Below are 21131 nucleotides of genomic sequence, written 5' to 3' on the forward strand. Positions count from 1 at the left end.
AAGCTTGATGCTACCTTTCTAATGTTTCCTGATTTAAATTGCTTGATTCATAAACTATCCATTACCTACCTGAATAACTTTGACGTAAAATTGGATCCCTGATCTGACTAGATTTCTTTTAGCAATTCGTACCTGAAATAAAATGTAGTTAATGCCTCTACAACCCTCTTAGCTGGAACATTTCTTAATAAAATGGCCTCCAGAAATCTAGTAGACACATCCATTATGGCCAGCAAATACTGATTCCCTACTTTTCTTCTTAAGAAGGGGTCCCACGCAATCCATGAGGTTGCATGAAGGGTAATGGGTATTAAGGGTGCTGGTTTGATTGTCGCTTGAGGTTTCCCTATCACCTGACATATGTGAAATGTACGGCAAAATTGAACTACGTCTTTTTGCACTTTTTGTATTATTGTATTTGTGCTTGAGCTTTCCTTGCTCCTAAATGCCCCCTACTGGAATCTCAGGCGTTATCCGCAAAACCTCCTTTCTATAATCCACTGGTAATACAATTTGATGAACTTCTTGTCTGCCTGAATATGTAAAGGTCTTCATTTTCTTATCAATGCATTATTTCTTCCATAATAACACTTCAGTGATACTACAGATTCTACTCTGTACGTGCTTTCTGATATAACTGCTTTATTTCTGAATCCTTCTGTTGTAATTTGACTAACTTTCCTGAACTAAAGATATCTGCTTCATCCTCCACCTGCTGTTGGTCCTTATCAATCAGCTGGTCAACGATTGCTTCTGATAACTGAACCTCAGCCGACTTATCTTGATTTCTCCTCCTCCTGTCTCAACTTATGTCTTTGTGATCGTGTTACCACAACCTGCAAACACGTCAGGGTATGCTTCTTGCAACATCTTCATTGTTTGACTTTCCACCGGCTTTTCAGTCAGAGTAGGCATCACTCCCACCTGTGATACAGCTATCGCATTACCCAGGATAACTGTACCCCTGAAAAAGGGGATTTCTCTGCTACTCCTGCCACCACTTCACCACTTGTCACTGGACTCTCTCACCTTACCTTGCATAATGGAATAATAACCTTTATTGTCACAAGTAGGCTTACATTAACACCGCAAAAATGACTGTGAAAAGCCCCTAGTTGCCACTCTCCGGCGCCTGTTCGGGCACACAGAGGGAGAATTAAGAATGTCCAATTCACCTAACAGTATGTCTTTCGGGACTTATGGGAGGAAACCCTCGCAGACATGGGGAGAACGTGCAGCCTCCACACAGACAGTGATCCAAGCCGGGAATCAAACCTGGGACCCTGGAGCTGTGAAGCAACGGCACTACCCACTGTGCTACAGTGCTGCCCCCATATTACTCACTTTGCCAATAATCCCTCATATTACCACCTTTTCTCGCCATACTCCTTCCAAACTACATATTTCCTTATCTCTCACCATTAAAGATTGACTTGCTCCTATATCCCTTAAGATCTTAATCGCCTTACCTCCTCCACCTTGTGCACACAAGTAAACCTCACCCTCACAAATAAAATCTTTTAAAAGTTCTGACACCTGCTTATCACCGCAGCTCTGAACACGCTGGACATTCTTTTATACTTCTTCAGCTGAAACCATGTTTTTTCCCCCCCATTTTAATAAACTCCACTGACTTCTCCTGTTTTAAAGAGTCTGACTCCCAAGTACTTTTCTTAAGCCACTGACTTTGTGTGCCCAACTTTATTACAATGAAAACATTTACATTTTCTTCTCTCTCTTCCACCCTCATCAGTTTCCTTTTTAACCTGAGGCAAAATCTCTTTAATATCTCCAACTAAAACTCCTTTGCCTTGCCCACCTGCCCATTTCTCATTTTCCCAGTTTCTATCCTTCACAGATTCAAATTGATGTCAAAATCCAACCTTGATTTATGAACTAATTCAAAACCATCTGCCGTTTCTGCTGCCTGTCTCGCAGATTTAATCCTTTGCTCTTCCACAACAGCTCTCACTGCTGTGGGATGTGGATCTTTAAATTCCTCCAGATTAACCGTTTCCTTCAGAGCTTTAGGCATTAGGTCTACTTTTAGTGCTCCCATCTACCTCTTAAAATTAGTTTGTTTGATTCTGTCAAATTCTATAAATGTCTGACCTGATTCTTTCCTTATATTTCTAAACTTCGATCTGTAGGCTTTTGGCATGAGTTCAGATGCACTTAAAATGGCTTCTCTCACCTCATCATAATACTTAGATACCTCATCTGATAGTGAGGCAAACACTTCACTAGCTCTACCTACCAACTTTATTTAAACCAACAATACCCACATGGTTTTTGGCTAAATCAATTGCTTATCCATTTTCTCAAAAGAGATAAAAATAGCTTCCACATCTTTCTCGTCAAACCTTGTTTATTGAAACATATACCCACTATGATTTTGATTAAGAGGGGTTACTCCTCCCTCTGAATTTTTCTCAATCTCTGCATTTAACACCAACATTTTAAGTTGATAATCTCTTTGAGGTTCCATCTTCCAAAGTTCAAATTCTCTCATTTTTCTTTTGCTTCTACCATTGCCACTCTATCTTTCCTTTTCTTCTGCCATCGATACTCTACTCTCTCTCTCTATCTTGTAATTTCAATTTATGCAGTCTTTTGTAAGGGCCCCGAAGAATCCAGCACGAGTTTTAAGGATACAAAATAATAAAGTTTATTTACTATAACAACATATACATAGCAGTAGCAGTAACTTCCCTTGCTACCTTCTCCTTCCTCCTGGTTCCTGGACTGGCCAGCTTATTTATAGTAGGAGTTTCTCCGCCCCCCTCATTGGGGAAGTTCATACTCCCATAGGATTGTGGGATAATCATTAGTCCCCAGCCAATCGTCAGTAGGCAGGTTATAACACAGTCTTAGTTCTATTTTTTTCTATTTCTCTTTATCTTTTTCCTGCATTTCTAATTGTTTCATTTGTACTTAAATTTTAGCTAATTCTAACGATTCAGACTGTGTCTCTGGCAAATGTAAATGCTGAGCTGTCACTTGAATTAATTCCATCTTCCTCACCCCTTCAGGTAAAGTCAACTTCAGCTTGACTGCCAAATCCAAACGCTTTATTTTAACCACCCTTTGTAAACCAACCAGAATGAACTCTTCCACACCCAGGAAACTCTTAGTCACTGGATGAACCACTTTGTTTAAACTGACAAGTGTACTAACACCTGGAATAAAGCACCTGTTCCTCAGGCATGCTCTGGTCTTTAAATTCAATAATTCTAAAACAAACTAGGAATTATACTTTTTAATCCTGGTAACAAGCCCTCAGTTTTGTTGGAATTCTGGACTAGACACTAACATTTGTCAGGATACTGGACAAGAACCCCAAACAATTTTTTAATTTGTAAAACCGTGAGGAAAGGATACCTCACCCCAATAGTGGTGACTCTGACCAATAGGTCTCTTTTTTGTTCAAACAAACTTTAATTTAAACACAGAATTAACCATATAACATCAAAGAGATCGCTTCACAATTATCAGTTAAACAGTTAATAAGCAGAAGATAAAATAACTTATTATCTATATCTGCTACTAAATTAATTATCTGAATACAGTTCAAATGCCACTTATAAATAAAGTTAACAAACATATTACAGTGTAGCTGTGTAGAGACATTTGAAGAGAGTTCTTTTCAAGAGCACATTAAGTACACTTCTGGTCAACCTAGCAGCATTTCACAAAACTGCTGTTCAACTTAAAATCCAATATCAAACTGCAAAACTACAGACAGACCTGACTGTTCCCATTAATTACATAATCTGTATGCCAGTAAGTTGCTTGATCTGCTTAGGTAGGACTAAAGACCAATCCCCTACAGTCAGTACTGAGGAACTGCTGTACTGTCAGAGGGTCAGTACTGAGGGAGTGCTGCACTGTCAGAGGGGCAGTACTGAGGGAGTGCTGCACTGTCAGAGGGGCAGTACTGAGGGAGTGCTGCACTGTCAGAGGGGCAGTACTGAGGGAGTACTGCACTGTCAGAGGGCAAATACTGAGGGAGTGCTGCACTGTTAGAAGGTCAGTACTGAGGGAGTGCTGCACTGTCAGAGAGGCAGTACTGAGGGAGTGCTGCATTGTCAGAGGGCCAGTACTGAGGCAGTGCTGCACTGTCAGAGGGTCAGTACTGAGGGAGTGCTGCTGTGTCAGAGGGTCAGTACTGAGGGAGTGCTGCACAGTCAGAGGGTCAGTGCTGAGGGAGTGCTGCACTGTCAGAGGGTCAGTACTGAGGGAGTGCTGCTGTGTCAGAGGGTCAGTACTGAGGGAGTGCTGCACAGTCAGAGGGTCAGTGCTGAGGGAGTGCTGCACTGTCAGAGGCTCAGTACTGAGGGAGTGCTGCTGTGTCAGAGGGTCAGTACTGAGGGAGTGCTGCACAGTCAGAGGGTCAGTGCTGAGGGAGTGCTGCACTGTCAGAGGGTCAGTACTGAGGGAGTGCTGCACTGTCAGAGGGTCAGTACTGAGGGAGTGCTGCACTGTCAGAGGGTCAGTAGTGAGGGAGTGCTGCACTGTCAGAGGGTCAGTACTGAGGGAGTGCTGCACTGTTGGACTGTCAGTAGTGAGGGAGTACTGCACTGACAGAGGGTCAGTACTGAGGAACTACTGCACTGTCAGAGGGTCAGTACTGAGGGAGCTCTGCACCGTCAGAGGGTCAGTACTGAGGGAGTACTGCACTGACAGAGGGTCAGTACTGAGGGAGTGCTGCACTGTCAGAGGGTCAGCACTGAGGGGTGCCGCACTGTCAGAGGGTCAGTACTGAGGGAGAGCTGCACTGTCAGAGTGTTAGTAAAGTTAAGAGTCGAAGTAAAGTCACCCCAGTCCCAAATGACCATAGGCTGCTTTCCCCTTTGCCAGGGAGAGCTGACTGGTGGTGACCTAACCTGAGGGTCACCACATCTCGGGCGAGGGGCAAGGTTAGGGGTTTTCATGAATAACCTCAGCCAGTACGGGAATTGAACCCACGCTGTTGGCCTTGCCCTGCATCATGAATCAGCTGTCCAGCCAACTGAGCTGAACTGAGTGCTGTCAGAAAGTCAGTCCTGAGGGAATGCTGCATCGTTGGAGGTGCCATCTTACAGATGAGACACTAAATTGAGAATCCTCCTGAAGTTTCAGGTGTGTGTGTGTGAAAGAACTCATGGTAATATTTCCGAGCAGAGCAGCGGAGTTATCCCCAGTGTCCTGGCCAGTATTTATCCCTCAACCAACAGCAGTAAATAGTGATTATGAGGTGATTTTCACATTGCTGTTAGTGAGTTTGCTGTATGCACATTGGTTGCTTACATTTCCTGCATTACAACAGTCAGCACACTTCACAAACACAGCAAAGTCTCTGAGTTGTGCAAGGGGCTGCGAGTTCTTTCTTGTCTCTTTCTCTCTCTCCTCTTCTCCTGAAGACTGGAAAAGAGAGACGCAGACTGATGACTCCAGCCCATTGGCCGGACAGGATTTCCTGAGGTTTTCCCAACAGAGGCACTGAGGCCAGAGCTGATTTGGCGATGAGGCAGGAATCGCATCCGTGGCTCTCCCTGTCTCAGTTTCTGGATTTAGGATTGCCTGACATTCCAGAGCAGGGAGCAACTGGGGACAATCCAAGTGGGACAAGAGCATGACTGGCAAGCTTCCCGCAGACCTGGGAGAGTCATAGGACCATAGACTATAGGACCATAAGACAGAGGAGCAGAATTACGCCACTCGGCCCATCGAGTCTGCTCCGCCATTCAATCATGGCTGATATTTTCTCATCCCCATTCTCCTGCCTTCTCCCCATTCACCTGCCTGATCCCCTTATTAATCAAGAACCTATCTATCTCTGTCTTAAAGACAGTCAGTGATTTGGCCTCCACAGCCTTCTGCGGCAAAGAGTTCCACAGATTCACCATCCTCTGGCTGAAGAAATTCCTCCTCATCTCTGTTTTAAAGGATCGTCCCTTTAGTCTGAGATGGTGTCCTCTGGTTCTAGTCTCTCCTACAAGTGGAAACATCCTCTCCACGTCCACTCTATCCAGGCCTCGCAGTCTCCTGTAAGTTTCAAGAAGACCCCCCCTCATCCTTCTAAACTCCAAAGAGTACAGACCCAGAGTCCTCAACCATTCCTCACACAACAAATTCTTCATTCCAGGGACTGTGAACCTCCTCTGGACCCTTTCCAAGGCCAGCACATCCTTCCTTAGATGCGAGCTTAAAACTGCTCACAATACTCCAAATAGGGTCTGAGCAGAGCCTTATACAGCTTCAGAAGTACATCCCTGGTCTTGCATTCTAGCCCTCTTGACATGAATGCTAACATTGCATTTGCCTTCTTAACTGACAACTGAACCTGCACATTAACCTTAAGAGAACCATGAACAAGGACTCCCAAGTCCCTTTGTGCTTCTGCTTTCCGAAGCATTTCCCCATTTAGAAAATAGTCTATGCCTAGATTCCTCCTTCCAAAGTGCATAACCTCACACTTTTCCACATAGTATTTAATTTGCCACTTCTTTGCCCACTCTCCTAGCCTGTCCAAATCCTTCTGCAGCCCGCCTGCTTCCTCAATACTACCTGTCCCTCTACAGATCTTTGTATCATCTGCAGACTTAGCGACAGTGCCTTCAGTTCCTTCTTCCAGATCATTAATGTATATTGTGAAAAGTTGTGGTCCCAGCACAGACCCCTGAGGCACACCACTAGTCACAGGCTGCCATCCTGAAAAAGACCCCTTTATCCCCTCTCTCTGCCTTCTGCCAGTCAGCCAATCCTCTATCCATGCCAGGATCTTACCCTTAACACCTTGGCTCATAGATTTTGATGCAGGACAAAACTACATTCCAGCTTCCTCCAACGGCCACTTTCAAACACTCGGGGTCTGAGTGTCTGGCTGCCTTTTTTTTTTAGACTTGGGGGGCTGGATTCTCTGATTGTGAGGCTCTGTCCTCACGCCGGTGTGGGAACGGTGGCGTTTTATACCCGAACATTTGGCGCAAAACGGCCACCGATCCTCCATGTAGCTGGGGGCTAGCACGCCGGCAGCGCAGAGCAGCCGGCACCAGCTGCCGACACGGCCCGGAGAATTGCCGGGTCCATGGCCGAGCATGCGCATGGCGGCGGCCTGCAGTGGCTGCACCGTGCAGCATACCGCCGGCTGCCCGCGGATCCGCCCTGCAAAATAGCGCCGGCTCGCTCGCCCCGAACCACCCCCAACAGTGCCCCCAGCCCCTGATAAAGCCCCCCCTGCCTGCAGATCGGCCCTCCCCCCCCACCCCACCCCCGACTTTGGCGGTGCTGGACTGAGACCGCAGCCGCCACGCCGAGTTCCCGACGGATGAGAACACACGCGACCGACGCCACCGGGGACTGGCCGGTCGGGGGAGGGCCACAGGCAATGTCCTGAGGCCGTCGGTTACGGCGCTTTGGAAGGGGGCGGAGCATCACGAAAGCGGCGCCTCCCCCCCCGATTTGGTCGGGGACTTCGATTCTCCGGCTAATCGCCGAACGCGATTTCCGCGTTGGCGACCGGAGAATCCCGCCCAATGTCTTTCCGTGAAACAGGCTTCTGGTCAGAGTTCAGAGGTAGGCAGGGGCTGGATAAATGTGGCCAGAACGATCATGAAAAACGGAGATTGGGATCCAGGTGGAATCAGGTGGAGATCAGGATCCTGAGGGAAACAACTGGAGATTGGGATTGTTTATGGGAGGGATGGAGGGGGGGGGGGGGCAGAGGGTTTTTGGTGGGAATAACTGGAGATCAGGACCTTGGGGGGGGAATATCTGGAGATTGGGGTTGGTGAGGGGAGGGGAAATAACTGGAGATCTGGACCCTGGGGAGAAACAGCTGGAGACTGGTATTTGTGAGTGGGGAAATAACTGGAGATTGGGATTGGGGAAAATTGGAGGTAAAATTGGGGGGAAACGGCTGGACAGTCAGTTGGTAGTACAGAACTTGATATAAGAGGCAGGTTACCAATGCTTCTCATCTTGCACTGATCAGGACAAACACAAGAACACCAAATTTCATACATTCACAAATTTTCCTAAGGATGGAAAGGGTGCTGATTGGTCGGCAAGTAATCTGTGATTGGCCGAGGTGTTGGCATGGAGAAACCAGCGGGGAACCAAAGTCTCCCCAAGTCTCTGGGTCGCCTCCTGGTGATCCACATGTTAATAGCAATGATTGGATAAAACACCGAGGTGGAAACATTCACAGGACCACGGGGGGAAAGTATAGAGGGTGTGGGGGGAGGACAATGGCTAATTTGGAAAGCCCTTGCAGAGAACCAGCACAGACATGATGGGCCGAGTGGTACCATGATTCCATTGGAATGTGTTTGTGCAGACTTTAGGTGGGAAAAGGACTGAATTCGATGGAGCACGATGCCTTCTGTTGTTGAATAGCCTCCCCGCCGGCTCGCAGAGGAATGGCCAGGTGGATGGAAAACTAACTGGGTGAGGGGTAGTGAGGGAGGGTCTGGTATTGTGAACATGCTGCAGTGATGGGTCAGCACTGTTAGGAGAGGATGAGAGCAGAGACGGAGAAGGTTTCTGCTTCTTGACTGTTTGTTTCCACACTCTGTGGTGTAAAGAAGAATGTAAGTGGCTCTGCTCCAGTGATCAGTTCCAGGAGTTCCTTATCTGGGTTGTTGATCAGTGCCGCTGGCTGTGTGACATAAATCATCACGTCTAACATTTCCTATGAAACTGGCTCCAGTGTTCATGGCAAGCTCGTGGATACGTAACCTCTGAGAGTCAGGGCAGTCGAATGGATTAATCAAATTGTCCTTTGATAACCCCTGCCAGTCACATTGCCCTGTGCCCTGGAATGCCCTCTGCCCTGTACACTCGCTGCCCTGTGACACCCTCTTCCAGTTACAGCATCCTGCGTCTTGTAATAGTCTCTGCCAGTTACAATGCCCTCTGTCCTGTAATATGCCCTGACCTGTAATATCCTCTACCAGTCAAATTGAACCCTGTTATTTTATATTCTCTGGTCTGTAATGTGACGTTCCGTAAAACAGTCCATCACAGTTCCTAATGCACTCTGTGATGCTCTCTTTCCCATAATACTTTCTGTCCTGTAACACTGTCTATCTGTCACAGTGCCCTGTAACAACCTGTAATATCAAGGGATAAATATTGTTTCACGACACTGGGGAGAATTCCCCCTGCTGGTCGTGGATCTTATAGATCGAGAGAGCAGATAGGGGCGCTAATTTAGTGGAGGCGATGGCATAGTGGTTTTGGCACTGGACTGGGCAATCCAGAGTCCTGTGACCCGGGTTCGAATCCCCCCCATGGCAGATGGTGAAGTTTGGCTTCAGTAAAAATCTAGAAATTATGGCCGGGAAACCACGGGGGGTAAAGACAGTGGGCGGGATTTACTGACCAGGCCGCCGCGTGTTATTTGGCAGGGGAGGCGGCCCACCAGTGGGATTTACCAGTCCCGCCGTTGTCAGCACCCCTCGTCACCGGGAAACCAGAATTTCCCGCCGTCGTGAACAGCTGGCAAATCACACCCACTTCTCCAATGTCCTTCAGGGAGGGAAATCTACCGTCCTTCCTTGCCTGGCCTGGCCTGCATGCGACTCCAGACACACTTTGGTGCACGGAGTTGACTTATAATTGCTCTGCTGAAATGCCACTCAGTTTAAGAGCAATTAGAGATGGCCAATAAATACTGCTGGCCCACCATTTTCCATGAATTAATTCAAAAATATCTAATGCCCTCATATGAGTGAGCGGCATCCCCTCAGTACTGAAGAGCCAGCCTTGTTTGTGCGCTCAAGTCTTGGGGATAGGGATTCAAACTCCGGAGCTTTTCAAAGACGTACAGAGTGGTCACAGTATACAGCCCACCAGACCGGAACTGGCTCCCCGGAGGAGCAATTGACCGAGTGCCACTCCCTGCCTTTTTCCTGTAACCCTGCATTTTTACTTAATGATCCAATTTCCTTTTGAATGCCAGGATTGAATCTGCCTCCTCCGCACACTCGGGCAGTCCGTTCCAGACCCCAACCACCTCGCTGAGAGAATAGGGTTGTCCTCGCATCTCCTTTCACCTCTGGGTCCCGGCCCTGCCGTCTTTCGGAACACTTTCTCTCCATCTACTTCCTCCAGGGCACCTAACGATTTCGAATTCCACCACCAAATCTCTTCTCAACCTCCTCTTCCCAAAGGAAAATAGTCCCAGTTTCTCCAATCCATCTACGTAACCGTTAGACACTATTACAATCCCGGACCAGACCACAAGATTTTGTCAGATACCGGACAGGAACCCCAAACAATGTCTTTTAATTTATAAAACTGCGAGGAAAGGATACTTCGCTCCTGGAGTGGTTCCACGCTCAAATCGGAATCTGGTATATTAAAACAAATGTTATTAATAACACGGTATTAAACTACCTGAACATCACAGAAATATAGCTTACAATTGCTAGTGAAACAATGCTTGACAATAAAATAAAATACTAACTTCTGGATGATACCTTCTCTATCTCCAATCAAGCAAAACCCATCACAGGTCAAAAAACACTTTTAAATAAAGTTAGCAAACACAGGATTACTCGCTGGCCTCTGGATAAGGGTTCTTTTAAAATACTGCATGTATAGATAGAGAGAGAGCGAGCGAGAGACACTTTCAGTAAGCAACCTGCAGATCCCTGTCTGTCAGATTAATGCTGAATCTGACAGCCTTCTGCAAAAGCTATTGTTCAGCTTACACCTTCCAGAAACTAAACTAAAAACTGCCTACTACTGGCCTGGCTCCTCCCACTTACATCATCCTCATCCCATTCAAATCCCATGACCTAATTACTTAAGTTTAAACACATTGGGCGAGATTCCCCGTCCCGCCAGACCCATTTTCTGGCATGGCGCTCCCCTGCCGGCAGTGGGATCCTCCGTCCCGACAGCCGGCCAATGGGGCATGAGCCGGCCATTGTGGCATGAGTGCGCTGCCAGCGAAGCGGAGGATCCCGCCAATGGGGAATTTTGCCCAATATGTCTAATTATCTACTCCCCAGAAACCGTAACAAAATCTCATTAGGCCTCTCATTGCATCATAGAATCATAGAATTTACAGTGCAGCAGGAGGCCATTCGGCCTATTGAATCTGCACTGGCTCTTGGAAAGAGCACCCTACTTAAGCCCACACCACCGCCCTATCCCCGTAACCCAGGAACCCCCACCTCACCATTTTTGGACACTAAGGGCAATTTATCATGGCCAATCCACCTAACCTGCACATCTTTGGGCTGTGGGAGGAAACCGGAGCACCTGGAGAAAACCCACGAAGACACGGGGAGAACGTGCAGACTCCGCACAGACAGTGACCCAAACTGGGAAACATGGCTTGAAAGAATGTTGATCTCACTTTTACAACACCATAATTGTACCTTTTGCAGCCACAGAGTTTGTCTTTTACCCCAGGATTCAAAAAAAAATTACGACAGCAGATGCATACACATCCTAACCCGGGCTTATCAAACATTACAACAAATACATGTAATACAATATATATAGTAGCAATTTCTTACATTCATCACAATGCAGAGGTGAGGGTGATTTCAGCCCCCCCTCCCACTCACATCCCAACTGAGCCATGGTTGATGCCCTCTGCTATTCACAGTGTTTTGTCCCCAGTGGCAAGCGCACCCTCGTCACAATGAAATCGGCCTGACTTGCTTCCTTTTTTGATTGCAATCTTGCTTCCTCCCCAGTTGTGCGCCAATCTACGTTGGTGACCGCTGCCAGCACTTGGACCCCTGCTCCAGCGCTCCGTGTTTGCATGGCGCCACGTGTGAGACCGTCATCCGGAATGGCTCCGTCGCCGCCTCCTGCTTCTGTCCACACGGCCACGCGGGCAGGCGCTGCGAGACCCTCCTCGGCAGCGGCTGCAGGAACAACGCCTGCCTAAATGGAGGGACGTGCGAGTTGCTCTCCGACAACGACTACAGATGCAAGTGCCTGCACGGCTGGACAGGTAAGGACAGATGATTATCCAATAGCTGCGCCCCCCCCCCAGCCCCCCCCTCAACCCCGCCCCAGACCCTCCACCAAATTGACTGGAGAGTCAAAGTATGCTGCCTTCAAGGCCGATCAGCTTGGTGTAACAAATGTTGGCCATTTGCCTACGGTAGGGGGTCAGCGAACAGCACCTGCGACACTGAATCAGCACCTGCCAAATCATTGTCGAATAACATATCATGGATATTGGGGGGAATGGAGGGGTAATGATAATGTCACTGGGCTATTAGTATAGAGGCAGGGGCCTACATCCTGGGGAAAGCAATAAACAGAAAGTGCTGGAATAAAGACCTCAGCAGGTCTGGCAGCATCTGTGGAGGGAGGCACAAAGTTCACGTTGCGCATCCGTGTGTCTCTTCTTCCGAGCTGCGATCCGGGGACATGCGCTCGAACCCCATCATGGCAGCGAGTGGAATTTAAATTGAATCCATACATCTGGAATTCAAAGCTAGATGGGTGATGGTGACTGTGAAAATATCGGTGTTAAAAACCCATCCTCGTGACCTTTAAGAAAGGGAGATCTGCCGCTCCTACCCGGCCTGGCCTACGTGTGACTCCAGGCGCACAGCGATGTGGCTGGCCCTTCAATGGCCGAGCGAGCCGCGCAGTCCAAGGGCAATTAGGGATGGGTGAGAGCAATCACCCCCCCCCCCCCCCCCCCCCACCACCACCATTCTTATCCCATAGATCTGAAAATATATCCTTCGATTTATGATCAAAATCCCCTTTAAAAATTACTCTTGAGTTGCCTTCCACTCCACCACTTTCGGGAAGTGCGTTCCAGGTCAGAATGAGTCACTGAGTGAGTAACATTTTCCTCATCTCCCCTTCAGATCATTTGAAATCGGTAATCTCTCATTAGTATGCCTTCTGCCGCCTGGAAACAGTTTCTCCATCAAAGCTCTTCGGAATTACAAACAAATGTTTGAAATCGCCTGCTAACTTTGTCCATAATTAAGGCAAGGTGCGGGAGTTAATGGCCTCCCCAGTGGTGGGTTCGGAAGGGGGGGGGGTGTGGATTGGCATATACTTGGCCAGGAGGGTGGTGGGTGGGCATCCCGCCACGTTCCCTCTGCATCCCGATTAAGTGCATGGCGGGAAGGCAAGTGGACGCAATTCCCACCCTGTTGCCAATTGAGGCCCCTTGCTTGGCCAATTAATGCCTGCTCAAGGGCCTCATCTGACCTTTGTGGGTGTCATGTGAGAGTACCTTTAAGAAATGGGTGTTTATAAATGGGTATGTATATAAATATCTGCAGTGAGAGTACCTTTATGAAATGGGTGTTTACTACTGCAGTGATGTCAGAGAGTGGGTGGAGCTGGGCTGTCTGTCAGCTTTTTACTTTTGTTTTAGGCAGTTTGCTGCAGGGTGTGTTTTAGTTTCGTTTTCAGAGCTGGATAGCTGCAGTCACAGCTAGAAGGTGTATTAGAGTCTCTCTCTGTAATCTAAATCCCCTTTTAGACTGTAAATCGATCCTGGTGATTTAAAACTACAACAGTAGTGACTTTAACCTGATGTGCTTCTGGGAAAAGGTGTTTTAAGTCTTATGGATGTTAAAAGGAAAGCTCACAAAGGAGAAAGTGCTAGAGAAACTAAGAGGTCTAAAAATTGATAAATCCCCGGGCCCAGATGGGCTACATCCTAGAGTTCTAAAGGAGATAGCTGAAGAAATAGTGGAGGCGTTAGTTATGATCTTTCAAAAGTCACTGGAGTCAGGGAAAGTCCCAGAGGATTGGAAAATCGCTGTTGTAACCCCCCTGTTCAAGAAGGGAACAAGGAAAAAGATGGAAAATTATAGGCCAATTAGCCTAACCTCGGTTGTTGGCAAGATTCTAGAATCCATTGTTAAGGATGAGATTTCTAAATTCTTGGAAGTGCAGGGTCGGATTAGGACAAGTCAGCATGGATTTATCAAGGGGAGGCCGTGCCTGACAAACCTGTTAGAGTTCTTTGAAGAGATAACAAATAGGTTAGACCAAGGAGAGCCAATGGATGTTATCTATCTTGACTTCCAAAAGGCCTTTGATAAGGTGCCTCATGGGAGACTGCTGAGTAAAATAAGGGCCCATGGTATTCGAGGCAAGGTACTAACATGGATTGACGATTGGCTGTCAGGCAGAAGGCAGAGAGTTGGGATAAAAGGTTCTTTTTTGGAATGGCAACTGGTGACGAGTGGTGTCCCAGGGTTCAGTGTTGGGGCCACAGCTGTTCTCTTTATATATTAACGATCTAGATGACGGGACTGGGGGCATTCTGGCTAAGTTTGTCGATGATACAAAGATAGGTGGAGGGGCAGGTAGTATGGAGGAGGTGGGGAGGCTGCAGAAACATCCAGGAGGTAACCTGGATGCAAAGTCGGCCTAGAAAGGGCGGCCCTCTCTCCAGGTGTTGCGAAGGTCAATAAATTCCTGTCAGGTTGGAAAGACTTTTAGTGGCCGGGAATTCTGACCCAGTGGTGATGAGGAAGCAGTGAGAGAACCCCCAAGTCAGGTTGATGGGCGGCTTAAGAGGGGGAATTGCAGATGGGGGTACTCCCAGATATCTGCTGCCTTTGTCCTTCTAGGTGGCAGAGATCGTGGGTTTGGAAGGCGCTGTTGAAGGAATCTTGCTGAGTTGCTGAAGTGCATCTTGTAGATGGTACACACGGCTGCCGCTGAGCGTCCATGATGGATGGGCTGAATGATTGTGGATGGGGTGCCAATCATGCAGCTCTGGATGGTGTTGGGCACCTTGAGTGTTGTTGCAGCTGTACCTATTCAGGGAAGGGGAGAGTAATCCATCACACTCCTGACTTGTAGGTGATGGACAGGCATGGAAGAGTCAGGAGGTGGGTTACTCACTGTAGACTTCCCAGTCCCTGATCTGCTCTTTTCACCACAGTATTTATACAGTATTTATGTGCCTGATCCAGTTCAGTTTCTGGTCAATGGTAACCACTCATATGTTGATGTTGGCCGATACAGTGATTCTAATGCTGTTGAATCTCATGGGGAGGTGGTTACATTTTCCTTCTTTCTGTTGGTGGATGAGGTGGATGTTTCAAGTAGGACTGAGGTCACTGACATTTATCTTCTGTCCTGCAGGTCCTCAATGTCAGCTGGCAGATCTATGCACTGCCAACCCCTGCACCAATGGTGGGAGATGCACCAGCACCAAGGGGCACTTCACCTGCCAGTGCGACCCGGGATTTGAGGGCCAGGTGTGCGAGATCGATGTGGATGAGTGCAGCTCCGGCTTGGGAGGGCCCTGTCAGAACAGAGCCACCTGTATCAACGTGCCCGGCTCGTACATATGCTCCTGCCCATCTACCTACACCGGCCCCAACTGCGAGATCCCCTCCACCACCTGCTTCCCATCGTCCTGCCAAAATGGAGGGACATGCTTTCCGAGAGATGGTGTGATGGACCAGTGCGCCTGCCTCCCAGGTAAGTTCCTTTTCACTGTCGATAGCTCACAGTAAGGTCAAAGCAAATTGACAGGATGACTTTTCCACTCTGGACATCAGCCTGGTGGCTCAGTTTGCCAGTGTGTAGCTGGATGTGGCATTGTGAGAAGCAGTGTGAGCCCACTCTGAATAGCATTCAAGGTGACGGAGCAAGGGTGGAAATGGGATAGAATAGATACGATGGGCCAAAAGGCCTCTTTTTGTGTTGTAAAACCCCACGACTTTATCTGGTCCAGACACAACATCCTAAATTAACCTGGTAGAATAGGTTGGCGAGGTGGTGACAAGATGGGATTGTAACTGGACTATTAATCCCAAGACCCACAGTAATGCTCTGGAGTCTGGGTTCGAATGCCACCATGGCAGATGGCGAAATTTCAATTTAATAAAAATCTAAAATTAAAACATCCAATAATGACCATGAATCTTTTTCATAAAAACCCAGTTGGTCAGGGCAGATTGTGGTTCCATTAAATGCACACAATGTTTTAAAAACCAACAATAGATGACCTAAAAATAATAGAGGGAGAAGATAAACTATGAGGTAAACCAGTGAGTAGCATAAAAACGGAGAGTAAGGTCTTCTTTAAATATATAAAAAGTAAGAGGGAGGCCAAAGTGAATGTAGGCCCCTTGGAGAATGTGACTGGGAGGTAATAATGGGGAACCAGGAAATGACAGAGAAATTAAACAAATACTTTGTGTTAGTCGTCACGGTTGAAGACACTAATAACATTCCAAAAATACTCAATGATCAAGAGGCAGAACGGGGACAGGAAACAAATACAATAAGAATCTCTCGGGGAAAAAGTCCGAGAGAAACTAATGGGACGAAAAGCCGATAAGTCCCCTGGACCTGATTGGTTTCATCCCTGGATATTAAAGGAACTCACTACAGAGATACTGGATGCAGTAATTATCCAAGGATCCTTAAATTCTGGAAAAGTTCCAGAGGATTTGAAAACTGCCAAAAAAGGAGGTAATCAAAAATCAAGTAACTATAGGCCAGTTAGCCTATCGGAACAATGTTAGAGTCCATTATAAAGGATCTAAAGCAGAGCATTTAGAAATGCATAATACGGGGGCAGCATGGTGGCGCAGAGGTTAGCACTGCTGCCTCACGGTGCCGAGGTCCCAGATTCGATCCCGGCTCTGGGTCACTGTCAGTGTGGAGTTTGCACATTCTCCCCGTGTTTGCGTGGATTTCACCCCCAGAACCCAAAGATGTGCAGGGTAGGTGGATTGGCCACGCTAAATTGCCCCTTAATTGGAAAAAATGAATTAGGTACTCTAAATTTAAAGAAAAAAGAAGAAATGCATAATATAATCAAGCAGAGTCATGAAGGGAAAATCATACCTGACAAATACATTAGAATTCTTTGAGGTGGTAATGAGCAGGGTAGATGAAGGGGAACCAGTAGATGGACTTGAATTTCCAAAAAGTATTTGATAAAGTACCACACAAAAAGCTACTGAATAAGATACGCTCCCATGGTGTTGGGAGTAGTATATTAGCATAGATAGAGGGTTGGCTAACTGATAGTAGACAGGGAGTTGAGATAAGAGGGACATTTTCAGGATGGCAATCTGTAACTAGTGGAGTGCCACGAGGATCAATGCTGAGACCAAATTATTTACAATATATATTCATCACTTGGATGAGGGAAGTTTGCAGATGAGATTTTTAAAAATGGGAAGGTAAGTGGTGGAGATGACACAAAGAGAGATATGGACAGGTTCGGTGAATGGGCAGAAACTTGACAGGTGGAATATAATGTAGGAACATGTGAAGTTGTGCACTTTGGTAGGAAGAATAAAGAAGCTGAATTTTATCAAAATGGAGAAAGACTGCAACTCACTGGGAGCCACTGACCATTTAAGTAGATGTTGGAAGCAGTCACCACGTGGTCTGGTTTAGATGCTCTCAGTGGAACCCATTGAAGTGTCCCAAATACCACACTGCATCGCCGCAGCAATGTGTTTCCATGGATACCTGGCTGTGTTTATTCCACGGAAGTGCTGCAGCTGCTAGAAATCTGAAAACGTAAATGGAAAACACTGGGAATACTGAACCGGTCGGTCAGCGAGAGAAACAAGAGTTAATGTTCCAGGTGGATGATCATTCACTAGAACTGGAAAAAATTAGAGATCCAACAGGTTTAAAAGCAAGTACAGAGGTGGGGAAGGAAGGAGCAGGGGAATGAAACAAAAGAGAAGGTCTGTGATAGGGGCGGAAGGAAGGAGAGAGCAAATGACAAACTGACGATCTTGCAAGATGAAAGGAGGTAGTAATTGTGTTTTGTTTGTTTGTTGAACTCTCGCAGAGACGACGTGGCCAGAACCTCTCTGTGAGTGTCTTTACCTCAATCTCCCGCGAGTTTTCTTCTGGCTTCTGGTCCAGAGTTCGTTGGACTGGAGCCACCGATTGGCCGATCTCATTTCTGGCATGAAGGTTCCGGAAGCAGCTAATTTTTCAACACCGGCAGCTGCAGGCTGAACTTGGCCAAGGTTGCCAGGGCAATCCAGGAAGGAACGCAGGAACAGGAGGAGGCCATTCAGCCCCTCTGGCTTCCTGCACCAGCCAATTGCACTGTAGCTTGTCTGCAAGCCTGGCTCCATCCACCGAACCTTGCTCCATTCACCTCAAGACTCTTGGCCAACAAAAATTCATTGAACTCAGTCTTGGAAATGTTATGGGCCAGGGTTTAGAGAACCCCAAAGTGTATCATGGAGTTCACCTGACCCACAACTTTCAATAGATTGTGGTATGGGGAACACACGACCCACTCTACAGGTGTGGTACAGCAGAAATGGAAACGTCTTTTTTAAAACAAAACAATGTTTATTCTATGAACTCAAGTTAATCTTTTTAAAACATACAGTGAACATCTTAGCAACCATCAATTCAAATACAACCCCCAAAGAATACAACAATAAGTAATCCTTACTAACTTCCCAAACAACATCCAGAAGACAAAAGAAGCACCTTTTAACAGAAGCACTTCAGGTTAAAGTCACGACTGAGAACATGTATAATTCTGAATTCACCAAATGATCAAGAGATAGTCTTTTCATGGCAGAGAGATCAACAGTACACCTGCTCTGTCTGGCTTCAGCTCCAACACTGAAAACAAAACTAAAACATACCCTGCAGAAAACAGCCTAAAACGAAAGTAAAAAGCCGACAGACAGCCCAGCTCCACCCACTCTCTGACATCACTGCAGGAGTAAACACCCATTTCTTAAAGGTACGCTCACTGCAGATATTTACATACGCACCCATTTATAAACACCCATTTCTTAAAGGTACTCTCACATGACAGAAATCATCAATCATTTCCCCTGCACCATGTCCTTTTGGTGGAGAGAGTTCCACATTCCCACTCCCCTTTGCTGAGAGAAATGCTTCCTGGTTTCGCTCCTGAGCAATCTAACTCTAATTTTAAGATTATACTTCCTTGTCCTTGCCGCCTCCACCCCATCACCCTCAACCCCTCCCTCCACCCCCCCAACCACCCAGGGGGAAATCTCTGTTCCCCTTCGAAAGGCACTCCATCATTGAAGAAAGGTGAGAGAGGGAAACCAAGGATGTATACACAGCTTGGCCTAACATTCGTTGCCAGGAAATTTGCTCAAGTCTATAATTAAGGCAAAGGGGAAGAAACAAATTGGAAATTCTCAGCTGATCAGAGGGACAGAGAGAGAGAGAGAGTGAGAGAGAGAGAGTGAGAGAGAGAGAGTGAGAGAGAGAGTGAGAGAGAAAGCCAACATGGGTCTGTAAATGAGAACAGGTCATGTGGTGATATGCATCACTGTAAATGCACAAGGGGTTACTGTAAATACACTACGACTAAGTAAACACTAGAGGGAGCACCAGAGACATCATGACATGTAGACGTACAGCTAATGAACACATAGAATAGGACACGATCAATGTGCAGTCAAGACACCCAGAGGTGACACTACCACAAGGGGGCATTACACAACCCATATATAAGGACAGGGCACACATGCTCTGTCTCTTTCCACAGGCGACACTTAGCGAGCAGGACAGGGGCAGATCAGAAGCATCACACCCACCACGTGGCTTAGAGCAGACTGGTTAGTTAGACTGAATTACTATAGCAAGATTAGCAGGAGAGTCGAACTCATAGAGAACTGTGCTAATGGTTCAGTAAATCACCTTGAACTTACTTCAAAGTCTGGAGTATCTTTTGGTCAAAGCTGCATCGAGTTGCAGCCTGTGTTATCCCAGAGTACAAAACACAACAGGTCAGGCCCGAGAAATCTGACTGAACTTCTTGAAGAGGCAGGAGGGGCATGTTTGTGGGTGTTATTTGTCATCATGTCAGTGAGCTATAGATCAAACCCATAGAACTGAAGACAAATTATTGACCCGGTTAGGAAATTGGCTGAACAGCAGGAGGCAGAGCGTGGGGCTAATGGGGAGGGTGGGAGGGGGGTGGGGGTTACTCTTAATGGCAGTAAAACAAAGAAAATTTGGAAATATTCAGCTAGTCTGGCTCTGGCAGGTGATTCTCAAACATCAACGGTTACCGTAACAGGCCATTTAGTTTTTTTTGAAAAATATTTTATTCAGGCAGCTCGGTGGCACAAGTGGTTAGCACTGTGGCTTCGCAGCGCCAGGGTCCCAGGTTCGATTCCCCGCTGGGTCACTGAAGGAACGGCGCTATATTTTCAACCAGGACCTGTTTGTGACTGGGGAGGGGAACCTCCAGGTGGTGGTGTCCCCAATGTGTCCGCTGAAAGCTAGTGATTTGAAACAAACCTGTTGGACTTTAAACTGGTGTTGAAAGACATCATTGGGATCTCAGCTGGAGTTTTGTGTACTCTTCTGGGCACCACATTATGGAAGTGGCGACACAGTCCCGGAGGGCCATAAAAGGAGCAAGAACGAGAGGGCGCAGATTTAAAGTGGGTTGTAAAAGATGTACATGTGAGGCGAGAAAAAACGCTTTCACGCAACGAGTGGTTGGGGTCTGGAATGCGCTGCCTGGAACTTTAGGGCAGCACGGGAGCACAGTGGCTAGCACTGTTGCTTCACAGCACAGCACAAGGGTCCCACATTCGATTCCCAGCTTGGGTCACTGTCTGTGTGGAGTCTAGACGTTCTCCCCGTGTCTGCGTGCGTTTCCTCCGGGTGCTCCGGTTTCCTGCCACAAGTCCCGAAAGACATGCTGTTAGGTGATTTAGACATTCTGAATTCTCCCTCTGAGAACCCGAACAGGCGCCGGAATGTGGCGACTAGGGGCTTTTCACAGTAAATTCATTGCAGTGTTAATGTAAGTTACGTGTGACAATAAAAACTATTGTTATAGTGGAGGCAGGTTCAATCAAGGCATTGGAGAGGACGTGAGATGGTTATAAGAACAGAGACAGATAATGTGCAGGGAAGTAGCAATAAATTGCAATGCATATTCAGAGAGCTGGTGTCGACACGATGGGCCGAATGGTCTATTTCTGCGCCGGAACAATTCTTGTCCTTCTGGAGCAGAAACTTATAGCCAAGTTCCGCACACATGAGTACGGCCTCAACCGGGACCTGGGATTCATGTCGCATTACATTCACCCTCCATCATCTAGCCTGGGCATGCAAAATCTGACCAGCTGTCCTGGCTTGAGACAATTCACCCCTCTTTAACCTGAGGTTACTCCTCT

General features: G+C 47.1%; 1 protein-coding gene across 1 annotated transcript in view; it reads left to right on the forward strand.

Annotated features, from left to right (window-relative positions):
- LOC140390348 (uncharacterized) overlaps positions 1-21131 on the forward strand; it is a 222817-nt gene that overhangs the window by 36711 nt on the left and 164975 nt on the right. Inside the window, exons 3-4 of the mRNA XM_072475420.1 lie at positions 11700-11962; positions 15091-15432. Coding sequence (XP_072331521.1) covers positions 11700-11962; positions 15091-15432 — 605 coding nt within the window. The remainder of the gene's footprint in view (positions 1-11699; positions 11963-15090; positions 15433-21131) is intronic.

Source organism: Scyliorhinus torazame, chromosome 14 (assembly GCF_047496885.1).
Source record: "Scyliorhinus torazame isolate Kashiwa2021f chromosome 14, sScyTor2.1, whole genome shotgun sequence".
NCBI classification, from domain to species: Eukaryota; Metazoa; Chordata; class Chondrichthyes; order Carcharhiniformes; family Scyliorhinidae; genus Scyliorhinus; species Scyliorhinus torazame.